This window comes from Otolemur garnettii, unplaced genomic scaffold (genome assembly GCF_000181295.1).
Source record: "Otolemur garnettii isolate 467f Iridium unplaced genomic scaffold, OtoGar3 scaffold00006, whole genome shotgun sequence".
In the NCBI taxonomy this organism is placed as follows: domain Eukaryota; kingdom Metazoa; phylum Chordata; class Mammalia; order Primates; family Galagidae; genus Otolemur; species Otolemur garnettii.
The window spans coordinates 21,879,465-21,903,612 of record NW_003852401.1 but is presented as its reverse complement, the minus strand read 5'-3'; the positions used below and the strand labels follow the sequence as shown (position 1 = coordinate 21,903,612).

At 35.9% G+C, this 24,148-nt stretch overlaps 1 protein-coding gene across 3 annotated transcripts in view; it reads left to right on the top strand.

Moving 5' to 3' along the window:
- JAK2 (Janus kinase 2) overlaps positions 1-24,148 on the top strand; it is a 131,728-nt gene that overhangs the window by 27,232 nt on the left and 80,348 nt on the right. For 2 of the 3 annotated variants that reach the window (XM_023508131.1, XM_003782901.3), the window contains one exon: positions 21,232-21,482. In XM_023508131.1, coding sequence (XP_023363899.1) covers positions 21,257-21,482 — 226 coding nt within the window. In that variant the 5' untranslated portion in view covers positions 21,232-21,256. Of the gene's footprint in view, positions 1-21,164; positions 21,483-24,148 lie in introns of those variants that run through there. The other variant, XM_023508128.1, reaches the window with a different exon arrangement.

Sequence of the window (24,148 nt, the reverse complement as noted above, 5' to 3'; positions counted from 1 at the left end):
GGGCTTCTATCACCCAAAAGTAAATAAAAATATATATGCTATACACTGGTCAAGGGAACAATATAAGAAATCTTGAGGCATCATGTTACCAGACTTCAGATTATACTCCAAATCTAGTCTACAGTGATCAAAATAGCATGTTACTGGCAGAAAAATAGAGACATAGATCTAAGGACAGAATAGAGAACCGAGAGATGCAATCAGCTTCATATCTCCATTGGATCTTTAATAAACCAAACAAAAGCATACATTGGGGAAAAGAATCCCTATTTAATAAATGGTGCTGTGAGAACTGATTAACCACATATAGAAAACTGAGATTGGACCTGCACCTCTCACAACTTAGAAAAATTGACCCTCAGTGGTTAAAAGATTTAAATCAAAGATCCCAAATGGTAAAAACTCTAAAAGAACATTTTGATGTAGTTCTTTATAGATTCTGGTTATCAGTCCTTTGTTGTACGCAAATATTTTGTCATTCTGTAGGTTGTTTATTTGCTCTATTGATTGTTTCTTTGGCTCTGGAGAAACCTTTTAGTTTAATCAGGTCCCATGTTGTTAATTTTTGTTGTTGCAAAATTGCCTTTGGGTTCTTCTTCATAAAATCTTTGTCTAGGCCTATGTTTGTAAGAGTTTTTCCAACATTTTCTTCTGTAATTCCTATGGTTTCATGTTTTATGTTTAAATCTGTTTTCCATTAGTGATTTATTTTTGTGAGTGGTAAGAGGTGCAGATTCTGGTTTGATCTTTTACATGTGGCTATCCAGTTTTCCCAGCACCACTTACTGAATAGGGTTTCTTTTCTCCAGTCTATGTTATGTCTGCTTTGCCAAAGATCTGATGGCACAATGAGGATGGTTTTATGATCTGAGTTTTTTTTTCTGACCCATTGATCTGTGTGTCAGTTCTTGGGCTAGTACCATGCCACCATGCCACCATGCTGTTTTGGTTACTGTAGCCTGTTTAGTATAGCTTGACTTCTGGTAAAGTGATGCCTCTGGATTTATCCTTTTTGCTTGAGGTTGCTTTGACCATTCAGGCTCTTTTCTGCTTCCATACAAAGTGTAGAATTATTTTTTCTAGAGCTTTAAAAAATAACATTGTTTTAATGGGGATTCCTTTGAATCTGTAGATCACTTTGGGTAGTATAGTCATTTTAACAATATTGATTCTAATGATACATGAGCATGATATATTTTCCCATTTCTTTACATCCTCTGCCATTCCTCTACAGGCCTTGTAATGTATATACTTTTGCAAATGGCCGGAAGTAAAAGGAAGTTTGACTTCAGTAGTCCTTCAATGTGAGATATTATCATTCTCTTCTTTTCCAAAGCCTAAAAATTGAATGTCTTAGAGTTCTCGTTTCTTAATTGAAAAAAGAAATCATGACACAACATTGTTTTAAAATATATTTATTTGTATGTATTTTATACATCAGTTTTCTTTTACTTTTCTTTTTTCTGATCTCTTCTTTGTTTTCCTTCTTTTTCTTTTGATACAAGGTCTTGCTCTGTTGCTCAGTCTAGAGTGTAGTGGCATCATCATAGCACACTGCAACCTCGAACTTTTGGGTTCAAGCAACTGTCTTGCTTCAGCCTCCCCAGAACTGGGACTATAGGCATGTATCACCACATTAGCTAATTACCTTTTTTTATAGAGCCAGTCTTGCTATCTGTTCAGCCTATTCTTGAACCCCTGACCTCAAATGATCCTCTTATCTCTTCCTCCCAAAGTGCTAGGATTATAGGTGTGAGGCACCATGCTCAGTGATTTTTATGCACTATTTTAAGAAGCAATGATAGTATACAAGTTTTGAACAATATCTCTTCAAATAAAAAAATTCTAGTGACTAAAAGTGGTCATTTAAAAGTTACATTAATCAATCTAGGGAACAAAAAGGATTGGAAATGCTTCTTGTGATTGACAGAATTTGCTTAGCACATTTTAATATCTTTCTGGATTTCTGCATAGTGACAAATTCATATACAATTTTATTTTTCTTTCTGTCAACTCTTTATTACATTTCAGATTGATATGAGGGTACAAATTTTAGGTTACATTGTTTTCATTTCTAAGATAAAGATCAAGTTGTAGTTGAGCCCTTCACCCAGTGTGCTTGCTGAACACCCTCACATTGTACACCGTAGATGAGAACTTGCCAATCACCATGCCTCCACCCCCTCCTTTCCCCTCTTCCTGGTTAGACTGTACTTGTTTTTCTTTCATGTGGGCATGTGGTTGTTTATATGTTGGTTTCATATTATTATTGAGTACACTGGATACTTCTCTTTTCATTTTTATGATTCAGACACAATTTTAAATGAATTGGGTTACCCTGTTCATTCTAAATTGAGCCCTTTTAACTCAATAGTGTATTATGGAGATTTTTGTATTTCAATGATTATAGATTCATTTATTTAATCATTCATTTATTCTATCCTTTTTTCATTTATCAAGCACTTATTCATTGGTCACACACTCATAGCTTAATCACTTAATTTTATTTACCTTTTTTTTGTTTTAAATTTAAAGAGATAGAGATTTTTATTTTTATTTTTAATTTTTTTGAGACAAGAGTCTATGTCTAGGGCCATGGTGTCACAGCTCACAGCAACCTCAAACTCTCGGGCTTAAGTGATTCTCTTGCCTTAGCCTCCCAAGTAGCTGGGACTACAGGCACCCACCACAACACCTGGCTATTTTTTTTTGTTGTTGTAGTTGTCATTGTTATTTGGCAGGCCTGGAGCGGGTTTGAACCTGCCAGCCCTGGTGTATGTGGCTGGTGCCCTAACTGCTGAGCTCAGGTTTCTAGAGATTTATTCTGAGCCCAGTTATGTGTGGCTAGCCTGGAGCAGATGGCCTCAAGAGGTCCAGAGCTGGGTTACACTTTGTTTTTCTACTTTCATGGAGACAAGAATTACACATAAGACCATAGCATTATGAAGGGTACACATTAGCTTTGGGGAAGTGGGGAGAAAGACCATCTCAGTGGATGGGGTTGGGTAGGAGTGGTGTTACAGGTTATAGGTGAGTTTAAAGATTCTTTAATTGTAATTTGTTCAAGAAAGGAAACTTTGTTTAAAGGGATGGAATGTTTTAATATAGTCCTTTGATGGTGGAGTGCTGAGAAACAAAAGGTAGGTCCCTACAGATGTCCTTCTTTATACGGAAGGAACTCCTGTCATAATGCCTGGTCTGTAGACATTGTTCGCAGCGAAATGGTTAAGATAAAAATGTCTGCTAGAGACTTGCCACTAGCCATTTCCTGAAACTCAAGTGAACTATTAAGTAAATTGAAGGTCTGCAGGTGTGGTTTAAGCTTTGTCTTGTATTGCCTTAGGCTTGTTAATGATTTAGCTTCTTATTACTATAAAGAATATCTCCCAAAGTGGAGGACATGCCAGAGGCATGTCTGACCTTTCTGCATAAGGCCAGCAACTCAGCTTTAGGGTTTTTCTGGCCCAGGGCTGTTCTCAATTTACCTTACTTGCCCATGGCAGAGACCTCTCCTGTGTTTTGTTCTGCTGTGACAGACCAATACTGAGTCCCAGTTTAAAGTCCCCACATCACTTTGCTTTCCCTTCCCAAGCACACAGATTCAGTCTCTGTTACATTGCCTGGGGTTGGGGAGGGTTAGTATAAGCAACATAAGGCTATCTTTCCCATCCTCTTTAATGCCTCTTTCCTTGACATTATATTTAAACCAGATAAATACTCTTGCGCACAAAGAATCCTTCCACTGCAGCCTCCAGAGTGTTAGGATTACAAGTGTGAGCCACTGCTCCCAGCCCCTTAATAGAATTCTTAATTAGCAGAATACTCATCAAAATGTTGACTCAGAATAGAAAAAGCTAATTTCAGATTTTTATGTAATACTTTTAAACATTTAAAAAATTTTTCATTGTCTATACAATAATCAATCAATATTATGGGTCTTAAATGTATAAAAGGACTGCTTGTTCTGTTGTTCATATTTTGAATACAAATCATACTCCATGTAGTTGTTGAGAAGTGCTTTATGGGTTAACATTTAGTTTACTTTCTGAAATATTCCAGCTTCATTTTAAAAGGGTATATGTTCTTCAGTTGTTGGGTATTCTCTTTTCAGATATAGAAAGTGGAGATTAAGGATATAGTGGCAGTTTTGGTGATTGAAGAGAAAGGAAAAAAGTATGAAATAATTATCTAAGATAATAGGGGAGTAAATTGTCTAAAGAGATATTGAGTGACAGATGTGTAGCACTAAGAGCCCATTTGAGGTTAGCGTTTATGAATCTAAGAAGGGACCTATCTGAGTGCATGTATGTTTTCCTCAAACCTGTTTATATGTGCAGTACAACCTCTGAGTAGACAAGAGATAAAGTGAGCTCTTAGTTTCGTTATGTTTGGTATTCTGACTCTTTGACCTGTGTCAGTATAAGCTGGTTTTTTCTTTCTTTAATTAAACTTTATCTTCTCTCAGAAGAACCTTTTAATATGAACCCAGATGACTTTAACACCAATTAAATTTCTTCTATATGTTTCTCTCTGTGTCCTTTGTTTCTCCATCTATAGCTTTTCTTGGAATTAGTTGTACTCCCTGGATTGATCCTCCATACTCCTTAATTTTTGCTAAGTTTTCCCTCTCTGTCTCTCTCTTTTGATCTGTGAAACTGGGAGTTTGCCTTGACTTTATCTTCTAAATTACTAATTTTGTCTCTTCATTTGTATTATTCAACTCTTTTATTGTTGTCATTTAAAATTTTAGTTCTTTTCATTCTTTTTTCCTTTTTTTTTTTTTACAATCATATAGTAATACTTTATGCTTTCAAAATATTCTTAAATCTTTATGAAGATACCAAGTAGGATTTTCATAAAATTTCTCTTTCCTGCATTATTTCTGTTTCTTTTGGGATCAGTTGTCCTAGTCTTTCTTTTATGCTTTTTTTCTCCTCTCCCCATCCTCACTATATAATAATCCTTGATTATATTTGCATGTTTGTGATTTTTTTATTTGTGTGCAGATAATTCCTTTTATGCTCATAGGTGGCTTCTTCTGTGTATGTTTTAAATATAATTTTTTTCTCCTTTCATTTGATCTTAACTACTGTTGATCTTCTAAGAATTCTTTTAAATTTTTGATTTGCTGGTAGTACTTTAAGCACTTTATTTTTCAGAGTTGTCATGAATTTATTCGTATATACTATTTGTTTTACTCCATTTGGCTATTGTTTTAATCTGTTTTACTTTTGTATCTATTATAAACTCTACAATATATTATTATTATTTATGCTTTAAACAATGGTCAATTAACTTTTATGAATTTAAAAAAAGAAAAAATGTTACAATTGCCTACATATTTACTATATTTCAGTTTTTTGTTTCTTTCTGCATACTTGAATTTATATTCATTCTTTAATCCAAAGAATTTTCTTTAGCAGTTCTTGTAACATGGGTTTATTGGTCATATATTCTATCTGTATCCATTTACCTGAAAATACATTTATTTTTCCTATTTATTTATTTTGGCGAAGACAGTTTCTCTCTGTCTCCTTAGCTTGAACTCAGTGGTGTCATCATAGCTCAACACTACAACCACAAACTTCTAGACTCATGGGATCCTTCTGCTTCAGCCTCCTGAGTAGCTGAGACTCAGGCATGTACTGCCATACCTGGCTATTTTTTTTTTTTTTTCTGTTTTTAGTAAACAGGGGGGCTTACTTTTGCTCATGCTGGTCTTGAACTCCTGACCTCAAGCCATCCTCGTCAGCCTCCCAAACTGCTAGGATTACAGGTGTGAGCCACCACTCCTAGCCTCGCCTTGAACTTTGAAAATTCTTATCTGAGCTTATGTCTAAGTTGACCAGCTGTTTTCTCCTCCATACCAGTACTTTGTCTTCTGGCCTTCATTGTTTCAGAAGAAATGTCAGTTCTGTTTTTTATCTTGACTCTCCTTTATGTATGTGGAGACTTTCTGTACTTTCCTGCTGCTTTTAAGAATTTTAGTAGTTTGACTATGTGACTAGGTATGGATTTATATATTGATTGGGGTTAGATGAACTTTTTGGATTGGTAGTTGAGTTTTTATTATACAAACTTGGGAAAAATGTGGCCAGTATTTAAAAAAAAATTTCTTCTGTTCCACGCACATGTGTTAAACTTCTTGATATTGTAGAGTTTACACATAACTTCTGTTGGGGCCCTTAATGCAGCCACACATAAAGCCCTTTTCCCTCCTCTTCCTTTTCTCCCTCCTCTTTCTCCTCTTCCCCTCCTCCTCCTACTAAAACAAAGGACCTAGTTAGCCCCACCCCCAGAAGTTTGCACCAAAGGACCCTAACCTTCTTCCCAGCAAGCTGTGAAATTTGCCTACCCTCTACGGCCCCATGTAAAAGGGGTCTGTAGGCTCAGTGCCTGTAGCTCAGCGGTTAGGGTGCTGGCCACATACACCAGGGCTGGCAGGTTTGAACCTGGCCTGGGCCTGCTAAACAACAATGACAACTGCAACAAAAAAATAGCCGGGTGTTGTGGCAGGTGCCTGTAGTCCCAGGTACTTGGGAGGCTGAGGCAAGAAAATCACTTAAGCCCAAGGTTTGAGGTTGCTGTGAGCTATGATGCCACAGCACTCTACCAAGGTGAGACTCTGTCTCAAAAAAGAAGAAAAAAAGGAGTCTGTAACTGCCACCTGGTGCAGAGGCCACCTTTGTACTGCTGGGGTGAGTCACCCCCCCCCCTTTTTTTTTTTTAGAGACAGAGTCTTACTTTGTTGCCCTCAGTAGAGTGCTGTGGCATCATAGGTCACAGCAACCTCCAGCTGTTGGCGCTTAGGCGATTCTCTTGCTTCAGCCTCCTGAGTAGTTGGGACTACAGGTGCCCACCACAACACCAGGCTTTTTTTTGTTGCAGTTTAGTCAGGGCTGGGTTTGAACCCACCACCCTGGGTATATGGAGCAGGCACCCTACTCACTGAGCCACAGGCACCCTCCCCTTTTAGTAACCCTGGCCTGAACATGAACATCTTGGCTCCAGCCTCATCTCTGTGCATCACCACTTACACCTTTCAACTTCTATATTTTCATGCATTACATTAATCTTTTACTGTTAATCATAGTAAATGAAGTCCTTAAAATAAATTCTAACATTTGGGTTTGCTCTGAGTCCATTTCTATTGTATACTGTGTTCTTTTCTTTTAATAGTACATTCTATTTTATTTTCACGTTGAATAAGTTTCAGTTGACAATATTACATTAAGGGTGGTACGTTGTAGAAATTCTGGATAGTGTGGGTTTTAATATTTCCCCAAAGTATTCTGCTTTATTCTAACAGGCATTTAAATTACTGGCATATCAGCTTGATCCTGTGAAGGCTTAGATTTATGCTTTGTTAGGACAGGTCTATCCTTAAGTTTTTGTTCCTAGTTCTTATATGTGGTTCTTGTTCTTTAAGTGTGGCTTTTCTGGAGTTTCAGTAGAATGCCAGAGCTATTTTCTAATCTCCCCTAACTCTAAACTCTGCCTCATTAGGACCCAGCATTTGTTTAAATCGATTCCCAGTTCTTTTAGGTTTTCAGCTGTTGCCTTTTACTGGGCTTCCTGGATTTTCATTTCATGGAAGTCAGCCCCCACAACTCCGACTTCTCTGGAATTTCTGCATTCAATTTTTAGCTCTTGTAGTAGCTCTAAATTTCATTCTCTCATTCTTCTACCCAGTAAGACTGAAATTTTTTATATGACCTCTGTCTTCTCTTCCAGCCTCTGCTTGTACATGGAATAGATAATGATGGGTAAATGTGGGCCTCATTCAGTGTTGTTTCCCTGCTTTTATTTCCTTGACAATGCCTTCAAACAGTGTTTTTTAAAATACTTTTTTCAGAGTTTATAATTGTTGGCCGCAGGAGTATTAGTTCAGTATAAGCTAATCTCTCATTATAGGAAGTCCATATTTTTTTTCTTTTTTTGAGACAGAGTCTCATTCTGGCACTCAGGCTAGAGTGCCATTGCATCAGCCTACCTCACAGCAACCTCAGACTCCTGGTTGAAGCGATCCTCCTGCCTCAGCCTCCCAAGTAGCTGAGACTACAGGTGCCTGCCACAACCCCTGTTTTTTTTTTTTTTTTTTCTATTTTTAGTAGAAATGGGGTCTTGCTTTTGCTCAGGCTGGTCTTGGACTTCTAAGCATCCTCAAAGCATCCTTCCCCCCCAGCCTCTCAGAGGGCTAAGATTACAGGTGTGAGCCACCATGATTAGTGAGGAAGTTCATATGTTAAAAATTATTTAAATTGTTACTACTTATTATTTCATTGATGTTTCAGGGAAAAGAGACATGTTAATGATTGTTCCAACCTTCTCATTGCGGAAGTCAACCCGGTCTTGGTCTTGAGACCCCATCCTTGAGTTGTCAATGATCAAGCTCCTTAAATGATAGTGTTTTAAATTATTTTATTTTCATTCATCTATTAAATATTTAGTAAGATCTGTGTGTCAAGGGTTTTCTAGCTGCTGATAATAGATTGTTGGACAAGAAAGGTAAGGTTCCTTTTTGATTATAAACTATTGAAGCCTATAATTTGTAGTGGGAAGAACACATAAAGATGTGTAATGATGTTAGGGAGGCAGGCAGCAGACAGATACAAAAGGACTCATAGAATTTTAAGTGTAGTGGGGAAGCCATTAGAAGGTTTTTCAGATTTTTAGAACAGGAGTTGAGTTACATTTTAAAAACATGACTGTGGTTCCTTTGTAGTGATTAGGTTGTTGAGAGGCATAGCAGACTTAGGGAAAATAGGAAGACATTGCAATAGTTCAGGTGAAAAATGATAGCTGCTTAGTCTATGGTGGTAGTTGTATAAGATAAAATCAGTGAATGAATTTGAAATATAGTTTGGAAAAAAATATCAGTATGTGCTAATGGATTGGATGTAGAGGTGAAATAGAGGGAAGTATGAAGTTTGAACTAATCCTTTATTATTTTGACATAGAACTGCTTAAGACTTCTTTTCTATTTATATTTTCTTTCCTTTTTTTTTTGCTTAATAAGAAAATAACCCAAAGCATTCCCCCCCCAAACTTTATTTTCTTCTTTTGTGATAAAAGTACATTTTTAAAGTTAGTAGTCTTTAGAGCAGAGCATAATACAAAATCTTTTTTATCTATGACTTCACTTGTATTTAGGTTTACTAAAGTAGGATATTAGTAACTGTTAGAAAAACATTGGAATGTCAATATTCGGTTTATTTAAAAAAGTAAATAAAAACAGCTGTATCTTGGAATAGAATGTAGAATTTCATGGATATTAAAGGCAAACATGTTCCAAATGTGTTTTATACTTTTGCCTGCTGCTTCAGACCACTCCACTATCATTTGGGGGCATTTCTGTGGGAAAATTGAGAAGCACTGACCTATTTGAACCTGCCAGTCCAGCCAAACTTGTCTCTACTTTGTTCCAGGAACACTCTGTGTGCATTCTTTTTCCCATGTTTTTCATATCTTTCCTTTTGCCAATAATGCCCTATTTTTTGCTGCTTGTCTAAATTCTGTTTTTGAGATCCAGCCTGTGTTTTAATTGTTGTATGAAACTCATAAAATCTGTCTTTGGTTTTAGTAATGATAATCATTTTTCCTCTGTCACTTTCATAGTACTTAAATTTTCTTTTTTTTTTGTATTTAGATTATGCATTAATTTACTGAGAAATCAGAGGTTTTTATGAGTTGAGAGGAACATTTGAGATTTAATTCATTAATTTCAGTAGTGTGAGAAAAGTGAGATTCATTTGTTGTTAACTCATTTTCCATAAATTAAAATTTATTTTTAGGTCTCTTGGCCCCAGTTTAGTAATTTTTCTAATCTATGTAACTTCCTCAGGCATATTTATTGATCTGACCTCATGTGTATTTATTAGTCTGAAAAGCTGTCTCTTAGAATTATATAGTGTATGAGTAGATTTTGAAAATGTTATCTTAAAATTTCACATTTTCCAGGTACTGGGTTTTTGATATGTGGGGATGGATTGATTAAAATATGTAACTCGTATTTACTCTGTATTCGTCAAATTTATTAATCAACCCATTGATTAAACTTCATCATAGCCTTTATTTATTCTTTATTTAGTCAACAACTTTTATGTTTTAGGTAGGTAAGAGTGCATTAGTAAATAAGAGATCCAGGTTCCCACCTTCAAGGCACTTTCACTGTAGTAGTGCAAGACAGTAAACAAGCAAAAGAAAATCTAACCTGTTGTGGGAGAAAATCAGAATAGGTGTGGCCATTCCAGTGGTAGGAACAGGGATTAGGGATTGATGGAGAAGGAGCATGAAATAACTTTGGGATTACGATAATTTCTGTATGACTTTGAGCTATACAGGTATGTCCATTGTCCAGATTCTTTGCGTGGTATGCCTAAGATTTGTGCATATCATTATATATAGCAAGGGAAAATCCTGTAAAATAGATGTAACTTACATGTGAGTTATAAAGAATAGTGTATTTTTAAGTATTTTATTTACTTTGATTAATTTTATGTTATTAATATTTATTTTATTTCACTACCCCAAACAAGAATAATATATTAAGCATCCATGATAATGCAACCCATCCCAAGAACTAGAATATTACCAGTAATTTGCACCTACATATGTATTTCTCTCTAGCTATTGCCTGCCTATCTTGTAGAGGTAACCATTGCATTTTGAGTTTCACAGTTACTTGATTTTGATTTTTTGTTTTGCTTTTTTATAAACACATGTGTATGCCCAAACAGTATACTATTCAGTTATGCGTATTTTTTGAGATTTATCAAAATGGTATTTGGCTGGGCATAGTGATTCACACCTATAACCCCAGCACTTTAGGGCCTCAAGGTAGGGGGAATGCTTGTGTACAGGAGTTGGAGACCAGGCTGGCAACATAACAAGATCCTACCTCTGAAAAAGAAAAAATTAGTCAGGTGTGGTAGTACACACCTGTGGACTTAGCTAAGGGGGTAGAATTGCTTGAGTCTAGGAGTTTGAGTATGCAGGGAGCTATTATCATCCCATTGCACTCCAGTCTGGGAGACAAAGACCCTATCTCTTAAAAAAATATAGATATTTCACAACTTGTGGTGTTCTACAACTTATTTTCATAGCACTATGTTTTTAATATTTGTCCATGTTGCATAAAGCTATAGTTCATTTATTTTAACAACTGAGGAGTATATGAGGTCAGAGAGTCTGCGAACTCATCCTAGAAAAAGTGCTGCACACCTCATTGCTGAATATCACTATGATCACCTTTGAAATACTCCCCTTGGGAAGCTATGTACCAACTCCAGTGCCTAGTCCATCAATCAAAGAAATTTTGGAACTCTTTTTCTGGAATAGCCATCAGAGCTACCATACGAAGTCTGACAATTAAGTTTGCAAACTCATCCTAGAAAAAGGGCTACATGTTTCACTGCTAAATGTCACTACAGTCACCTTCAAAGTATGCCCCTTGTCCATCTGGTGACTATAGTGGTGTTTAGCAATGAGGTATGTAGCACTTTTTCTAGAACAAGTTTCGTGCTTCCTTGTCCAACCTTGTTTTCTCTGGAGTGAATGTACCAAAGTATTTGCCCATTTTTGTGATATTTGAGTTACATGCAGTTTTTGCCATTGAAGGCTGAGGTGCAATAAATATTCTTTTAATGTGTCTCCGTGCACATAGGCATATTCTTTTAATGTATCTCAGTATACATAGGCATAAGTTTCTATAGGGTTTGTAACTAGGAGTAGAATTGCGGAAGTTCTCAAAATGTGGTCTTTGGCAGATGCCTGTGAATCCTTGAAACTTATTCAAGGAGTTAACAGAATCAAAATTATTTTCATAATATTAAGATGTTAAATTTGCTTTTCACTGTGTTGATATATGAGTATACATAGATAATGCAAAAGTAATAGAGAGTCTGGCACACTAGCACAGATCAAAGCAGTGACACCAACTGTAGCAGTAATCTGTAGCATTTCTTGCCATGCACTTGCAGAAAAATATGCAATTTAAATCAGTTATGCTTTCAATTCTTTTTTGAAGAAAAGCCTTGGTACATTTTCTGGAGGATTGAATTTATTTTAATTTAGAAAATAATTATTGAATGTCTATGAAGTTCTGGGGTGTCTGTGTATGTGTAAGGCAGTGTGATTGCCAGTTAATATCCTTTTATGTTCTAAACCCATAATTGTGTCATATTAAAATATAAAAAGAAAACCAAAAAACTTTTGAATAAAAATAGATCAAGCCAAACATATGTATAGATTATAAATCCAAAATAGTGACAGGGGTTAAAGACTCTGGCTTGCTTGGTTCTGTGTTTAGAAGCAGCCTTTAGAGACTAGGAGTTTTACACTTGAGCTATGATATGGATTAGACGCAGGTCCAGGGTCTTATTACTTATACTGCCAGCCATTGCTTTCCTCTAAATAGGCTATTGGAAATGAAACCTCCTGCCAAATGCTGCCTGTTGGTTTAGCTTTGGGTATGTTGCAGGTTGGAAAGGCGTGATCATGCCGACACTGGAACACCAAGATAGAGCTAAGTATCTCTTGCTTTGTGACTCAATCTGCACCATATGCAATTATCTCTTCAGGGCAGGAATAAAACCTGTTTCTATGTATGGATAGTTGGGTAAGCTAGATAGAGGCACACCACAAATTGTTAGACAATGAGGGTGACCACAGAGTGTTTATGTGTTTGTGTTGGCATGATGTGAGGTAAGGAATGTTTATGAAGAGGACATACTTGTGTTAACCATGACTTGGATCAAGAAATTGAATATTGCAGGCCAGCGATGTGGCTCATGCCTGTAATCCCAGCACTTTGGAAAGCTGAAGTGGAAGGGAAGGATCACCTGAGCCTAGGAGTTTGAGACTAGCTTGGGCAACATAACGAGACCCCTATCTTTATAAAAAATAAAGTCAGCTGGGTGTGGTGGCATATACCTGTAAGTCCTAGTTACTCAGGAGGCTAAGCCAAGAGGTTTTCTTGGAGTGAGCTATTATGATGCCATTGCACTCCAGCCTGGAGGACAGAGCAAGACTCTGTCTCAAAGGAGAAAAAAAGTAAGAACATTACCAATACTCTAGAGGCCCCCCTATGTCTCCTAAGAGTCATTCTTCACGTCCAACCCTTCTACTCTCCCATCCTTGCCAACCTAATCATTGTTCTAACTTCTCACCACAAGAAAGAGCTGTTAAGGGTTATGAAAATGAGCTTGAGAGGCTTCCATGGTCAAAAAATAGTTCTTTATTAAAAGAATTTAGAGGGAATAACAAGGAAGTAACATTTGAACACATAGTAGTTGAGAATTTCCTGGAGTAGAAAAAAAGACATGAATCTTCAGATTAAAAGTATATAGTTCAGCGAAATCCCATCAAAATACCGATGTCATATTTCACATATCTAGAAAAAATAATTTACTGATAAAAAGCCCGATTAGCCAAAGCAATCTTGAACAAAAAGAACAAATCTGGAGGCATCACATTGCCAGACTTCAAACTATACTACAAGATTAGAGTAACCAAAACACTATAGTCGTGATACAAAAACAGAGATGTGTACCAATGGAATACAACAAAAAAACTCATATAAAATGGTTTCCCTAAAAATAACTGTTTTTCAACAAAGCAAACAGCAGCATACACTGGGGAAAGGAAGTCCTATTCAGTAAATGTTACTGCGGAAACTGAATAGCCACATGTAGAAGAATGAAACACAATCACTGTCTCTTGCCATTTATAAAAATTAATTCAAGATGAAGAGAAGACTTGAATGTAAGGCTGAAACCATAAAATTCTAGAAGAAAATATTGGAAAAACTCTTCTATACATCGGCCTAGGCAAAGAATTTATGACTAAGACCCTGAAGGGAATTATAGCAACAACAAAAATAAATAAATGGGATTTAATTAAATTAAATAGCTTATGCACAGCAAAGGAAATAGTCAATAGAGTAAATAGAAAACTTATAAAATGAGGGAAAATATTTGTAAACTATACATCAAATAAAGGAATAATATGCAAAATGTACAAAAATCTCAAATAAGCAGGAAAAGAGCAAACAACCCCATTAAAAAGTAGACAGAAGACTGAACAGATGTTTTTTTAAAGAAGTTGGATAAATGGCCAGCAAACATATGAAAAAATGCTCAACATCACTGAGCATCAGGAAAATGCAAATTAAAACCACAAGGAGGTATCTTCTCACCCTTGTCTGAATGGCTATTATTAAAAAGTCAAAAAGCAGTAGGTGCTAGTATGGCTGCAGAGAGAAAATAACACTTATACACTGTTGGTAGGATTAAAAACTGGTGCAACCTCTGTGGAAAACAGTATGGAGATTCCTCAAGGAAATAAATAGACACTCAGCATTTGATGCAGCAGTCCCACTGCTGGATATCTACCCAAAGGAAGAGAAGCCAGCTTATCAAAAAGACCCCTACCCTTGAATGTTTATTTTAGCACAATTCACAATTGCAAAGATGTGGAATCAACTTGAGTGCCCATGTGGTAAAGAAATCCTCACGGCCCTGACAATAGTACAACCATTTTGGGAAATAGCTGGTAGGAAAAAGCAGGCCAGAAACCAAACTGCTTGATCACAGAAAACCCACTCCCCAGCCCCTGAAAATCTTCAAGACCAGTATTCCTGGGAAACAATAGAATAGTAACTTTTACTCTAGCCCCAGCTGCTGGCCAATTGAGGGATAACTCATAAATTTGCTCTGAGTACAAAAATTAGTGTCCCTGCAGAAGGGATGACTCCCTCTGGGAACCCCCCTCCATATTCAACCCTATTGATAAAGGATAATAAAAGCTTTCTGAAAATGTGTAAAAGCTAATCTGACGCCTGGTTAGATTCCACTCTGCCTTTTCTCTTTCTCTGCAAAATAAAGCCTTTCCAATTCCTAGACTGGACTTTTCTCCTCTTCTGGACCCTTCTCTGCTGCCTCTGACCCTACTCCTGAACCTACCCCTCACCCATCAGTTTATGAGTGGATTAACTAAATGTGGTGTATGTATACACACACACACACACACACACACACACACACACACCATGGAATACTACTAAGCCATAAAAAGGATGAATTGATGTTTTTTGCAGCAATTTGTAGAGAACTCTAGAGACCGTTATTCTAAGGGCAGTATCCCAAAAATGGATAAACACCATATGTATTCTCTAGTAATTTGGAACTAATTAATGGGCACACATGGGTACAGAGGGAATAAAAAGTAACTGTTAATCAAGAAAGGGGGAGAAGGAAGAGAAAAGGGATTAAAAAAAAAAAAAAGTACCTAACAAGTAGAGTGAACACTATTTGGCTGATGGGCACATCAGTAGTCCTGACTTAAGCATTATAAAAGCTATCCAGGTAACAAAAACAATTTGTAACCTTTTAATATTTTGAAATAAAAAAATGTAAAAAGCATATGGTTTTTGATCAAGATGAATAAAAGTAAATCTACACTAAGACCACTGCAGATAACTTTGTAGATCATTGCTGGTAAAGGAAACATCTTAAACTCCTAGAGGGAAAAATGTAACACTTAGTACTGATAACAGACTTCATATTTGTATAAATTGATGGCTGAAAACTGTATAGTAATATCTTTAAAGTGCTGGGGGAAAATTAATAGAGTTTTGAGAATGAGGGAAAAATAATTTTCCAATTATTAGTGAGTCCAGAAGGAGGCATAGAATCCAAAAACAATGGTGAGCGCAAATTGGCAAAATTCTAGGAAATTTCCTTTTTAATACTTAACTAACCCTTCACAAACTCAACTTTTCAGGGGTCTTTTCCATCATTTTTCTCATCTCTATTTCATATATTTTTGCTCTTACGTTTATTATTTCCTTATTTCTGCTAACTTTGGACTTAGTCTATTCTTCTTCTCGTTCCTTGAGGTGTACTTTTGGATTGTTTGAGATCTTTCTTCATTTTAATGTAGGCATTCATTGCTATACACTTCCTTCTTAGATCTGCTTTTGCTGCATGTAACTGAGTGTGAATTAAGAGTATAACCAGTTATAAGAAGTATTTCAAACTTTATGTACTTTTGGATAAATCAAAAAATTTTAAAGTTGCTTATTATCTCATTGCAGATAAACTTCAAAAATCTTGCAGTTTTATCTGTTACAAACAATTGCCACTTCTTTTTTTGTACAACTGAAATTCCATACATTATTGAATAACTAAGATTAATCATACTATTTTCTCTAGTAGAATAAGGTTTGTAAAGTTGAATATAAAACTAAGGTTCAAGTTGTAATTCTTTACTCAATAGTTATTTTTTCTTTTTTTATGTTTGTACTTGTAATAGTGCTTCATATATAGTAAATGCATTTTATGTGTGTTTAGATCATTTTCATCCCTCCCTTCACAGTAAATTCTGTGTGTTTGCTGTTAATCCTATCCCCTACTTTCTGCTCATGATTACATCAATGGGGAGAGTTGACAAATTTTCATCTCTTGTCATGAACTCTTGCAAATACCAATCATATGTTTTGTCAGATAGATTCTGGTATAATTTTCCAGCTACCATTTCTAAATGAAAATGTGTCCTATTTTATACACCTTCCAATGTCATGGGGCAATTTTCTTTTGACTTCCTTATTTTTCTTTAAGGTATCACAGATCTCCCAAATTTGAAATCTATACAGTTTTTTTAAATTCCCCTGGTTTTCTTCATCTTCTGTTAGTTACCAGGTAGTACTAAGTCTTGCTCTTAAATTTCATCAACTGTTTCTTTTTCACTTTAGGATCTTACTACTGTTAGACTGCAGTAGTCTTTATCTATGGTTCTTTTCTGGCACTGTTCCTGGTTTCAGAAACAAACAATTTATGAGTTTTAAATTGTGTGCCATGTCCCAATCCTTCTTGCCCAGGACATGAATAAACCTTTTGTCCAATGCATCCAAGCAGTGTTTATGCTACCTACCTCCCTGTTAGTGACGTATGCCATCATGGTTATCACATTGACTGTTGTTGTATCACAGATCAATAACACTTATTTTACTTAATAATGGCAACAGATGCAAGAATAATGATGTTAGCAATTTGGATATACCAAAAGAGGAGCCATAAGATTTTTTTTTGCAGTTTTGGGCTGGGGCTGGGTTTGAACCCACCACCTCTGGCATATGGGGCCAGTGCCCTACTCCTTTGAGCCACAGGCACCACCCTAAGATGTTTTCTTTAAGTGAAAAGATAAAATTTCTTAATAAGGAAAGAAAAAAATAATGTGCCGAGGTTGCTAAATTCTATAGTAAGAACAAATCTCTGTTCGTGGAATTGTGAAGAAGCAAAAAAAAAAAAAAAGTGTTTTGCTGCTACAGTTCAAACTGTAAAAGTTATGGCCATAGAACATGATAAGTGCTTGATTAAAATTGTGAGTGGTAGATATGAAGAGAAACATGTTTCAGTTGACAGCACTCAGCTTAGATATTATCTGTGGTTTCAGGCATCCACTATGTGGTCTTGGAATGTATCCAGCTTTAAAGATAAAAAGCTTTGGTATGATGGTTCAAACCTTTTTTTCCTTTATTTTGTGTTACTGCTGTAGACCTCTATCTCCCCCTCTGCCCCTCATCCATCCCCCACTCCCTATCCATGGAAAAACTGTGTTCCATGAAATTTAGGAACCACACCACACACAGCAGGAGGTGAGCAGTGGGAAAGCAGTGGCTTCATCTGTATTTACAGCTGCTCCTCCTGGCTCACATCATTGCCTGAGCTTTGTTACCCACCCCCTCCACCCTGGAGGTCCCTGTCTGTGGAAAAATTGTCTTCCATGGAATTGGTCCCTCATACCAAAAAGGTGAGGGACTGCTGTTGTACTGTATCAGTTAGAGTAACAAGGTGTTGGTTGTAGACAGGTGGTTTCATGACATGGATTTCTGATATTGATTCAGTGGCTTAAACATGCTGGGTCTGTTATTTTCTTGGCTTTTCCTTCCTGGTTGCCTAATGGTATGAAATTCAAACCATATCTAAGGCAATAATGGCTACACTATGGCCTTATTGCTAGGGAGGGTAGGGTTGCTTTTAGTGTGGGAACAGCTGTAGGCAGGCAGCTGGGGAGTGTGTGCTTTGCTTCAGGTGTTGGCTGTGGATAGGGATTCTATCCTCAGAGTACTTGTGAATGTGTGGCAGCCCCACTACTGGCTATAATCCTAGAACTTTGGAAGGCCTAGAGGAGTGAGGATCACTCAAAACCATGAATTTGAGACTGGGGATAGTGGGATCATTGCCAGCAGCAGCAGTGGCTGCAGGCAGAGAAAACTCTCCTCACTTAGGATGTGTGCAAATGCATGGTGGCTCCTCTGCTGGAGTGTCAGGGTCATGGCCAATGACTTGTGCTTCGGCCCTGGTGACAATACTCAGCAGCAGTGGTGGTTGTGGACAAGAATATCATTGAGGCTCCAGGGATGTGGAGATGTGGGGGTTGTTGGGCTCTAGAGCAGAAGACAGTCTTGTGAGGGCTGGGCTCTCAAAATGGCACTGTGCTATAACTAAATGGTTAGAACTTGGAGGATATGTAGGACACGGTGTGAGCTTTCTTTCTTAAGCAATGCTATTATGTGGTCTCTTGGCAATTCCCTATGTTAGTCTCAGTTTCTGCAAGGGCCATGGGGCTCTCTCATGGCTAGGATTGTAAGAGTTTATGGTGGGAATGTGTATCACTAGGGATCTCTCTCTTTCTCCTTCACATTAGGGAGCCCCTCTATTCTCCCAGCTGAGCAGGCTACCTTGCTTCCCTCTCCTTTCTTGCTTTAGGTGTTTCTTGTCACTTCTCTGTTGAAGACGGTGTTCTCTTGTGGATATCTAATTGAAGTGTGATTATCTACTTGCTGTTTTGGTGGTTCTTTATGGATGAAGCGAGTTCCAGATGGCTCTAGTTAGCTGTCTTGAAGCTCACTCTTTGAGATCTCTTCTGCAGTCTGTAACTGAGTTTAGTGTTTGTTTGCTTTGTTAGTGGTACATATTTATATTATTGAACCTCAGTTTGTTAATTAGAATTTTATGATCTTTGTCTGTGGGAACTTTATAATTGTGAATTCATGCACTGTGCTTTTTATGCAATGGTACACAAGATTTATTAATTTAATGGTCCTTTATGAGGAAGACTGCCAAGGAAATAGCAACAACAGAAATACTAAACAAATGAGATCTTATGAAACTGAAAAGTTTCTGTACAGCAAAGGAGACAATAACCAGAGCAAATAGACAACCTACTCAATGGGAAAGGATATTTGCATATTTTGAATCTGACAAAAGTCTAGTAACCAGGATCTATGCAGAACTTCAATTAATCTACAAGAAAAAAACCAACAACCCCATACATCAATGGGAAAGAGAGATGAACAGAATCTTCTCTAAAGCCGATAGGCAAATGGCTACTAACTATATGAAAAATGCTGTTCATCTCTAATTATTAGAGAAATGCAAATTAAGATATCACCCTGAGATATCATCTAAGCCCAGCGAGAATGGCCTATATCACAAAAACTCAAAATTGTAGATGCTGGCGTGGATGTGGAGAGAAAGGAACGCTCTTGCACTGCTAGTGCGACTGCAAACTAATACAACGTTTTTGGAAAGAAGTATGGAGAAACCTTAAAGAACTCAACCTAGACCTCCCATTTGATCCTGCAATCCCACTATTGGGCATCTATCCAGAAGAAAAAGAAACAACTTTTACTATAAAGATTAAACTTTTACTAAAACTTGTACTAGGCTGTTTATCACAGCCTGATTTATAATCACTAAAACGTGGAAATAGCCTAAATGTCCTTCAACACAGGAATAGATTGGTAAGCTGTGGTACATGTACACTATGGAGTATATTATTCAGCCATCAAAAAAATGAAGATTTTACAGCATTTGTAATAACCTGGATGGAGGTAGAATACATTATTCTTAGTGAAGCATCACAGGAATGGAGAAGTAAGAATCCTATGTATTCAACTTTGATATGAAGACAATTAATGACAATTAATGACATGGTGGGGCATGGGGGAAGGGGAGATCAGACTGAGAAGGAGTGAGCGGGTGTGGGAAAAAAAAATATATATATAAAAATAATAATCCTTAATTCTCACACAAACTGGATTTAATTTTGATTAACGTATATTACTTAAATATCAATTTTTAATCTAACATGTCAATATGTTGTTTATCATATTGCATCCTTACTCATCAGTGAAATATGTCTGTAATTTCCCCTTTATAATAATATATTTTTTCTAATTTTACTATCGGGGTATCCAGACTAAGTAAAATGATTTTGAAGTATTTCTATTTCTACTATCTGTAAGACTTGGCGTAATCTGGTTTTTTTTAGAAATTATTTTTTACTTTTATTTATATATATTAGTTGTCTTTTTTTTAGACTTTAGTAAAAACATAACAAGAAAAAAAATTTGTTTGCTATTTGTATTTTGTCTTGTGTACTCTGTAACAAACAAGTAGTAAATGATTATTAAAAAAAAGAAAAGAAAATAGTGACTAATTCTCATATAAATTATATTTAAATTTGACCAAAGTACATTACTTAAACATTAATTTTTAATTCAACATGTTAATATGTTATTTATCATATTGCATCCTCATTTATAAGTGAAATATGTTTGTAATTTCCCTTTTACAATAATATATTTTCTCCAATTTTAAAATAAGGTGTATCCAGATTAAGTAGAATGATTTTGAAGTATTTCTTTTTCTATTGTCTGTAAGATTTGGTATGATCTGTTTTTTTTTTTAAATTATCTTTTATTTATAAATATTAGTTGTCTACTTTTTTTGAGACTTTGGAAAAAACAAAATAATATAAGAAGAAGTTAACTGATCAAAGTATTCTATAATAGACATACTTCTATCTGACAATGTGAATGTTACTTTCTTTGCATTATTACTATTATTCATTGCAGCAATCGTCTGATTTTTTTTTCTGAATGTATTTATCTTTCATTCTTTATGAGGGTTTTGTTCTCAGTCCTTATGTTAAATATTATTATTGTCATTAAATTTAGCCTTTTAATTCTGTGAAGGCAAAAGGGGAAACCTAATACACACATGTATATGTAAGAAAAATAAAAAAATAAATAAAAAGAGAGGATGTCGTAAAAAAAATTTAATGGATTTGATGAAGTCATTTCTGTCAAGAAGAATTTTTTGTGTATGAAGGATACCTTATCAACATCACTTTCATCTGTAACCTTATCATTTTCTCTTACAGGCAAATGTTCTGAAAAAGACTCTGCATGGGAATGGCTTGCCTTACAATGACAGAAATGGAAAGAGCATCCACATCTTCTGTACATCAAAATGGTGATATTTCTGGAAATGTCAGTTCTGTGAAGCAAATAGATCCAGTCCTGCAGGTGTATCTTTACCATTCCCTTGGGAGAGCTGAGGGAGATTACCTAAAGTTTCCAACTGGAGAGTATGTTGCAGAAGAAATTTGTATTGCTGCTTCTAAGGCTTGTGGTAAGTATTAAAAAACAGCATTTTTCTTCTTATTCATGGATTATTACATTAATTATACTACTCTACTACTATATAAATGTTTAATTATTATTGTTGGATTTTTATTATGTTTTATGGTTGGCAAATATGGTTTCACATGCATTAAAAATGAAAGCATTGGCTGAGTGTGGTGGCTCACGCCTGTAATCCTAGCACTTTGGAAGGCCAAGGAGTGAGGATCACTTGAAGCCATGAGTTTGAGACCAGCTTGAGCAAGAGTGAGAACAGATTTCTATAAAAGACAGAAAAATAAATTTGCTTCAGTGGCACATGCTTGTAATCCCAGCTACTCAGGAGGCTGAGGCAGGAGGATCACTTGAGCCCAGGAATTCGAGGTTGCAGTGAGCTATGAAGATGTCACCGCAGTCTGCCTGGGTCACAGGGCAAGACGTTATGTTAGCACACAAAAGAAAAAAAAAAGTGAAGCCATCACTAGAGTAGAATTTAAGGCATGTCTGCCTTGGATGAGGTATCAAGACAAATTAAAGCTTCTAAATGTTTGCTGAGCATTCTTTATAAGACCATATAATATGGCAAAAGAATGCTATCACGGGATAGCTAATGATATAAGGTAATATTAAAGCAGCATGTTGAAATATGTATTTGATTAAAATTCTTGCTTAACATTTTTTAGCCATAGTTGACAAATTATTTTCTTCTAATTAGCTTCTCATAATCTCTCCTCACATTGTTTTTAGTTCTTTGGTATATCTTGAAGTCATTTTTATTCTTGAGACATGATTATGTTACCTCTCTGTGGTCTACCCCAGACTGTGGGTGAGAGACTTCTTTTTGTAGAGCTCACATATTTTACTGGAACCACAACTTTACTATAGGACCTATTATCATACCTAATTTTAGATATTCTTTTACTTGACCAAAACCCAATTTCCACAGTGGTGAAAAGATTCAAAATGTCCATTGGACTTTCAAAAAACTATTGGACACCCAAAATACTACCAGGCTTATTATTACTCTCAAATAATGTGAATGGTGTAAACTGTCCTTTTAAGAGGCACAGGTTGGCTGACTGGATACAAAAACTCAGACCAGATATCTGCTGCATACAAGAATCTTCATCTTACCTTAAAGGATAAATATAGACTCAGGGTGAAGGGATGGGCATCTGTAATCCAGGAAAATAGAAATCAGAGAAAAGCAGGAGTGACAGTTTTATTTACAGATACACTAGGCTTTAAACCAACAAAAGTAAAGAAAGACAAGGATAGTCACTTCATATTTGTTAAGGGAAAGACTCAACATAATTAAATTTCAATTATTAATATTTATGCACCTAACCGGAATGCTACTCAATTTATAAGGGAGACCCTAATAGACATGAGCAATTTAATATCTTCTAGCACCATAATAGTTGGAGATTTTAATACCTTTTTGGCAGTGTTGGATAGATCCTCCAATAAGAAACTAAGCAAAGAAATTTTGGACTTAAACTTCATCATACATCTACAGAACATTTCATCCTAACAAAACTGAATACACGTTCTTCTCATCAGCCCATGGAACATCCTCCAAAATGGATCACATCTTAGGTCACAAGGCTAACTCAGCAAACTTAAAAATATAGAAATTATTTCTTGTATTTTCTCAGATCATCGCTCAATAAAAGTTGAACTCATCAATAACAGGTATATGCATACTTATACAAAGGCATGGAAACTACATAACCTTATGCTGAATGATAACTGGGTCATAGATGAGAAGGAAATTGCCAATTTTTGGAACAAAACAATCTGACATAAATTATCAGATCCTGTGAGATACTCCTAAGGCAGTCCTAAGAGGGAAATTTATAGGATTGTAAGCCTTCCTCAAGAGAATGGAAAGAGAGGAAGTCAATAACTTAATGGGACATCTTAAGCAACTAGAAAAGGAAGAACATTCTAACCCCAAACCCAGCAGAAGAAAAGAAATAACTAAAATCAGAGCAGAATTAAATGAAATTGAAAACAAAAGAATTATTCAAAAGATCAATGAATCAAAAAGTTGTTTTTTTTTTGAGAAATTCAAAAAAATTGATAAACTTTTGGCCAATCTAACCAAAAATAGAAATTTAAAGTTCCTAATATGATCAATCAGAATGTCAAAGGTGAAATAACAACAGACACCTCAGAAATTAAAAAGATCCTTAATGAATACTACAAAAACTTTATTCTCAGAAATATGAAAATCTGAATGAAATTGACCAATACTTGGAAGCATGCCAACTTCCTAGACTTAATCAGAAAGAATTGGAAATGCTGAACAGACCTATATCAAGTACTGACATAGAATCAACAGTACGAAATCTGTCAAAAAAGAAGAGTCCGGGACCAGATGGCTTCACATCAGAATTCTACCTAACCGTTGAAGAAGAACTAGTACCTATATTACTTAACCTTTTCCAAAACAGCTCAGTGTACCCCATAAATGCATTAATGTATACATGATCTATGTATGTGTTTCTGATTTAATAAAGAAATAAATATTGCTTTTAATGGATTAATAGATGTTTGCTTTTGTTTTGTTTTTAAGCAGACTAGTATGATTACTAATTCAAATGTTTATCATAGTGTTGATAAAAATATGATATGTTATCAATCTATTTTGTCTTATTGAACAATGTAGAT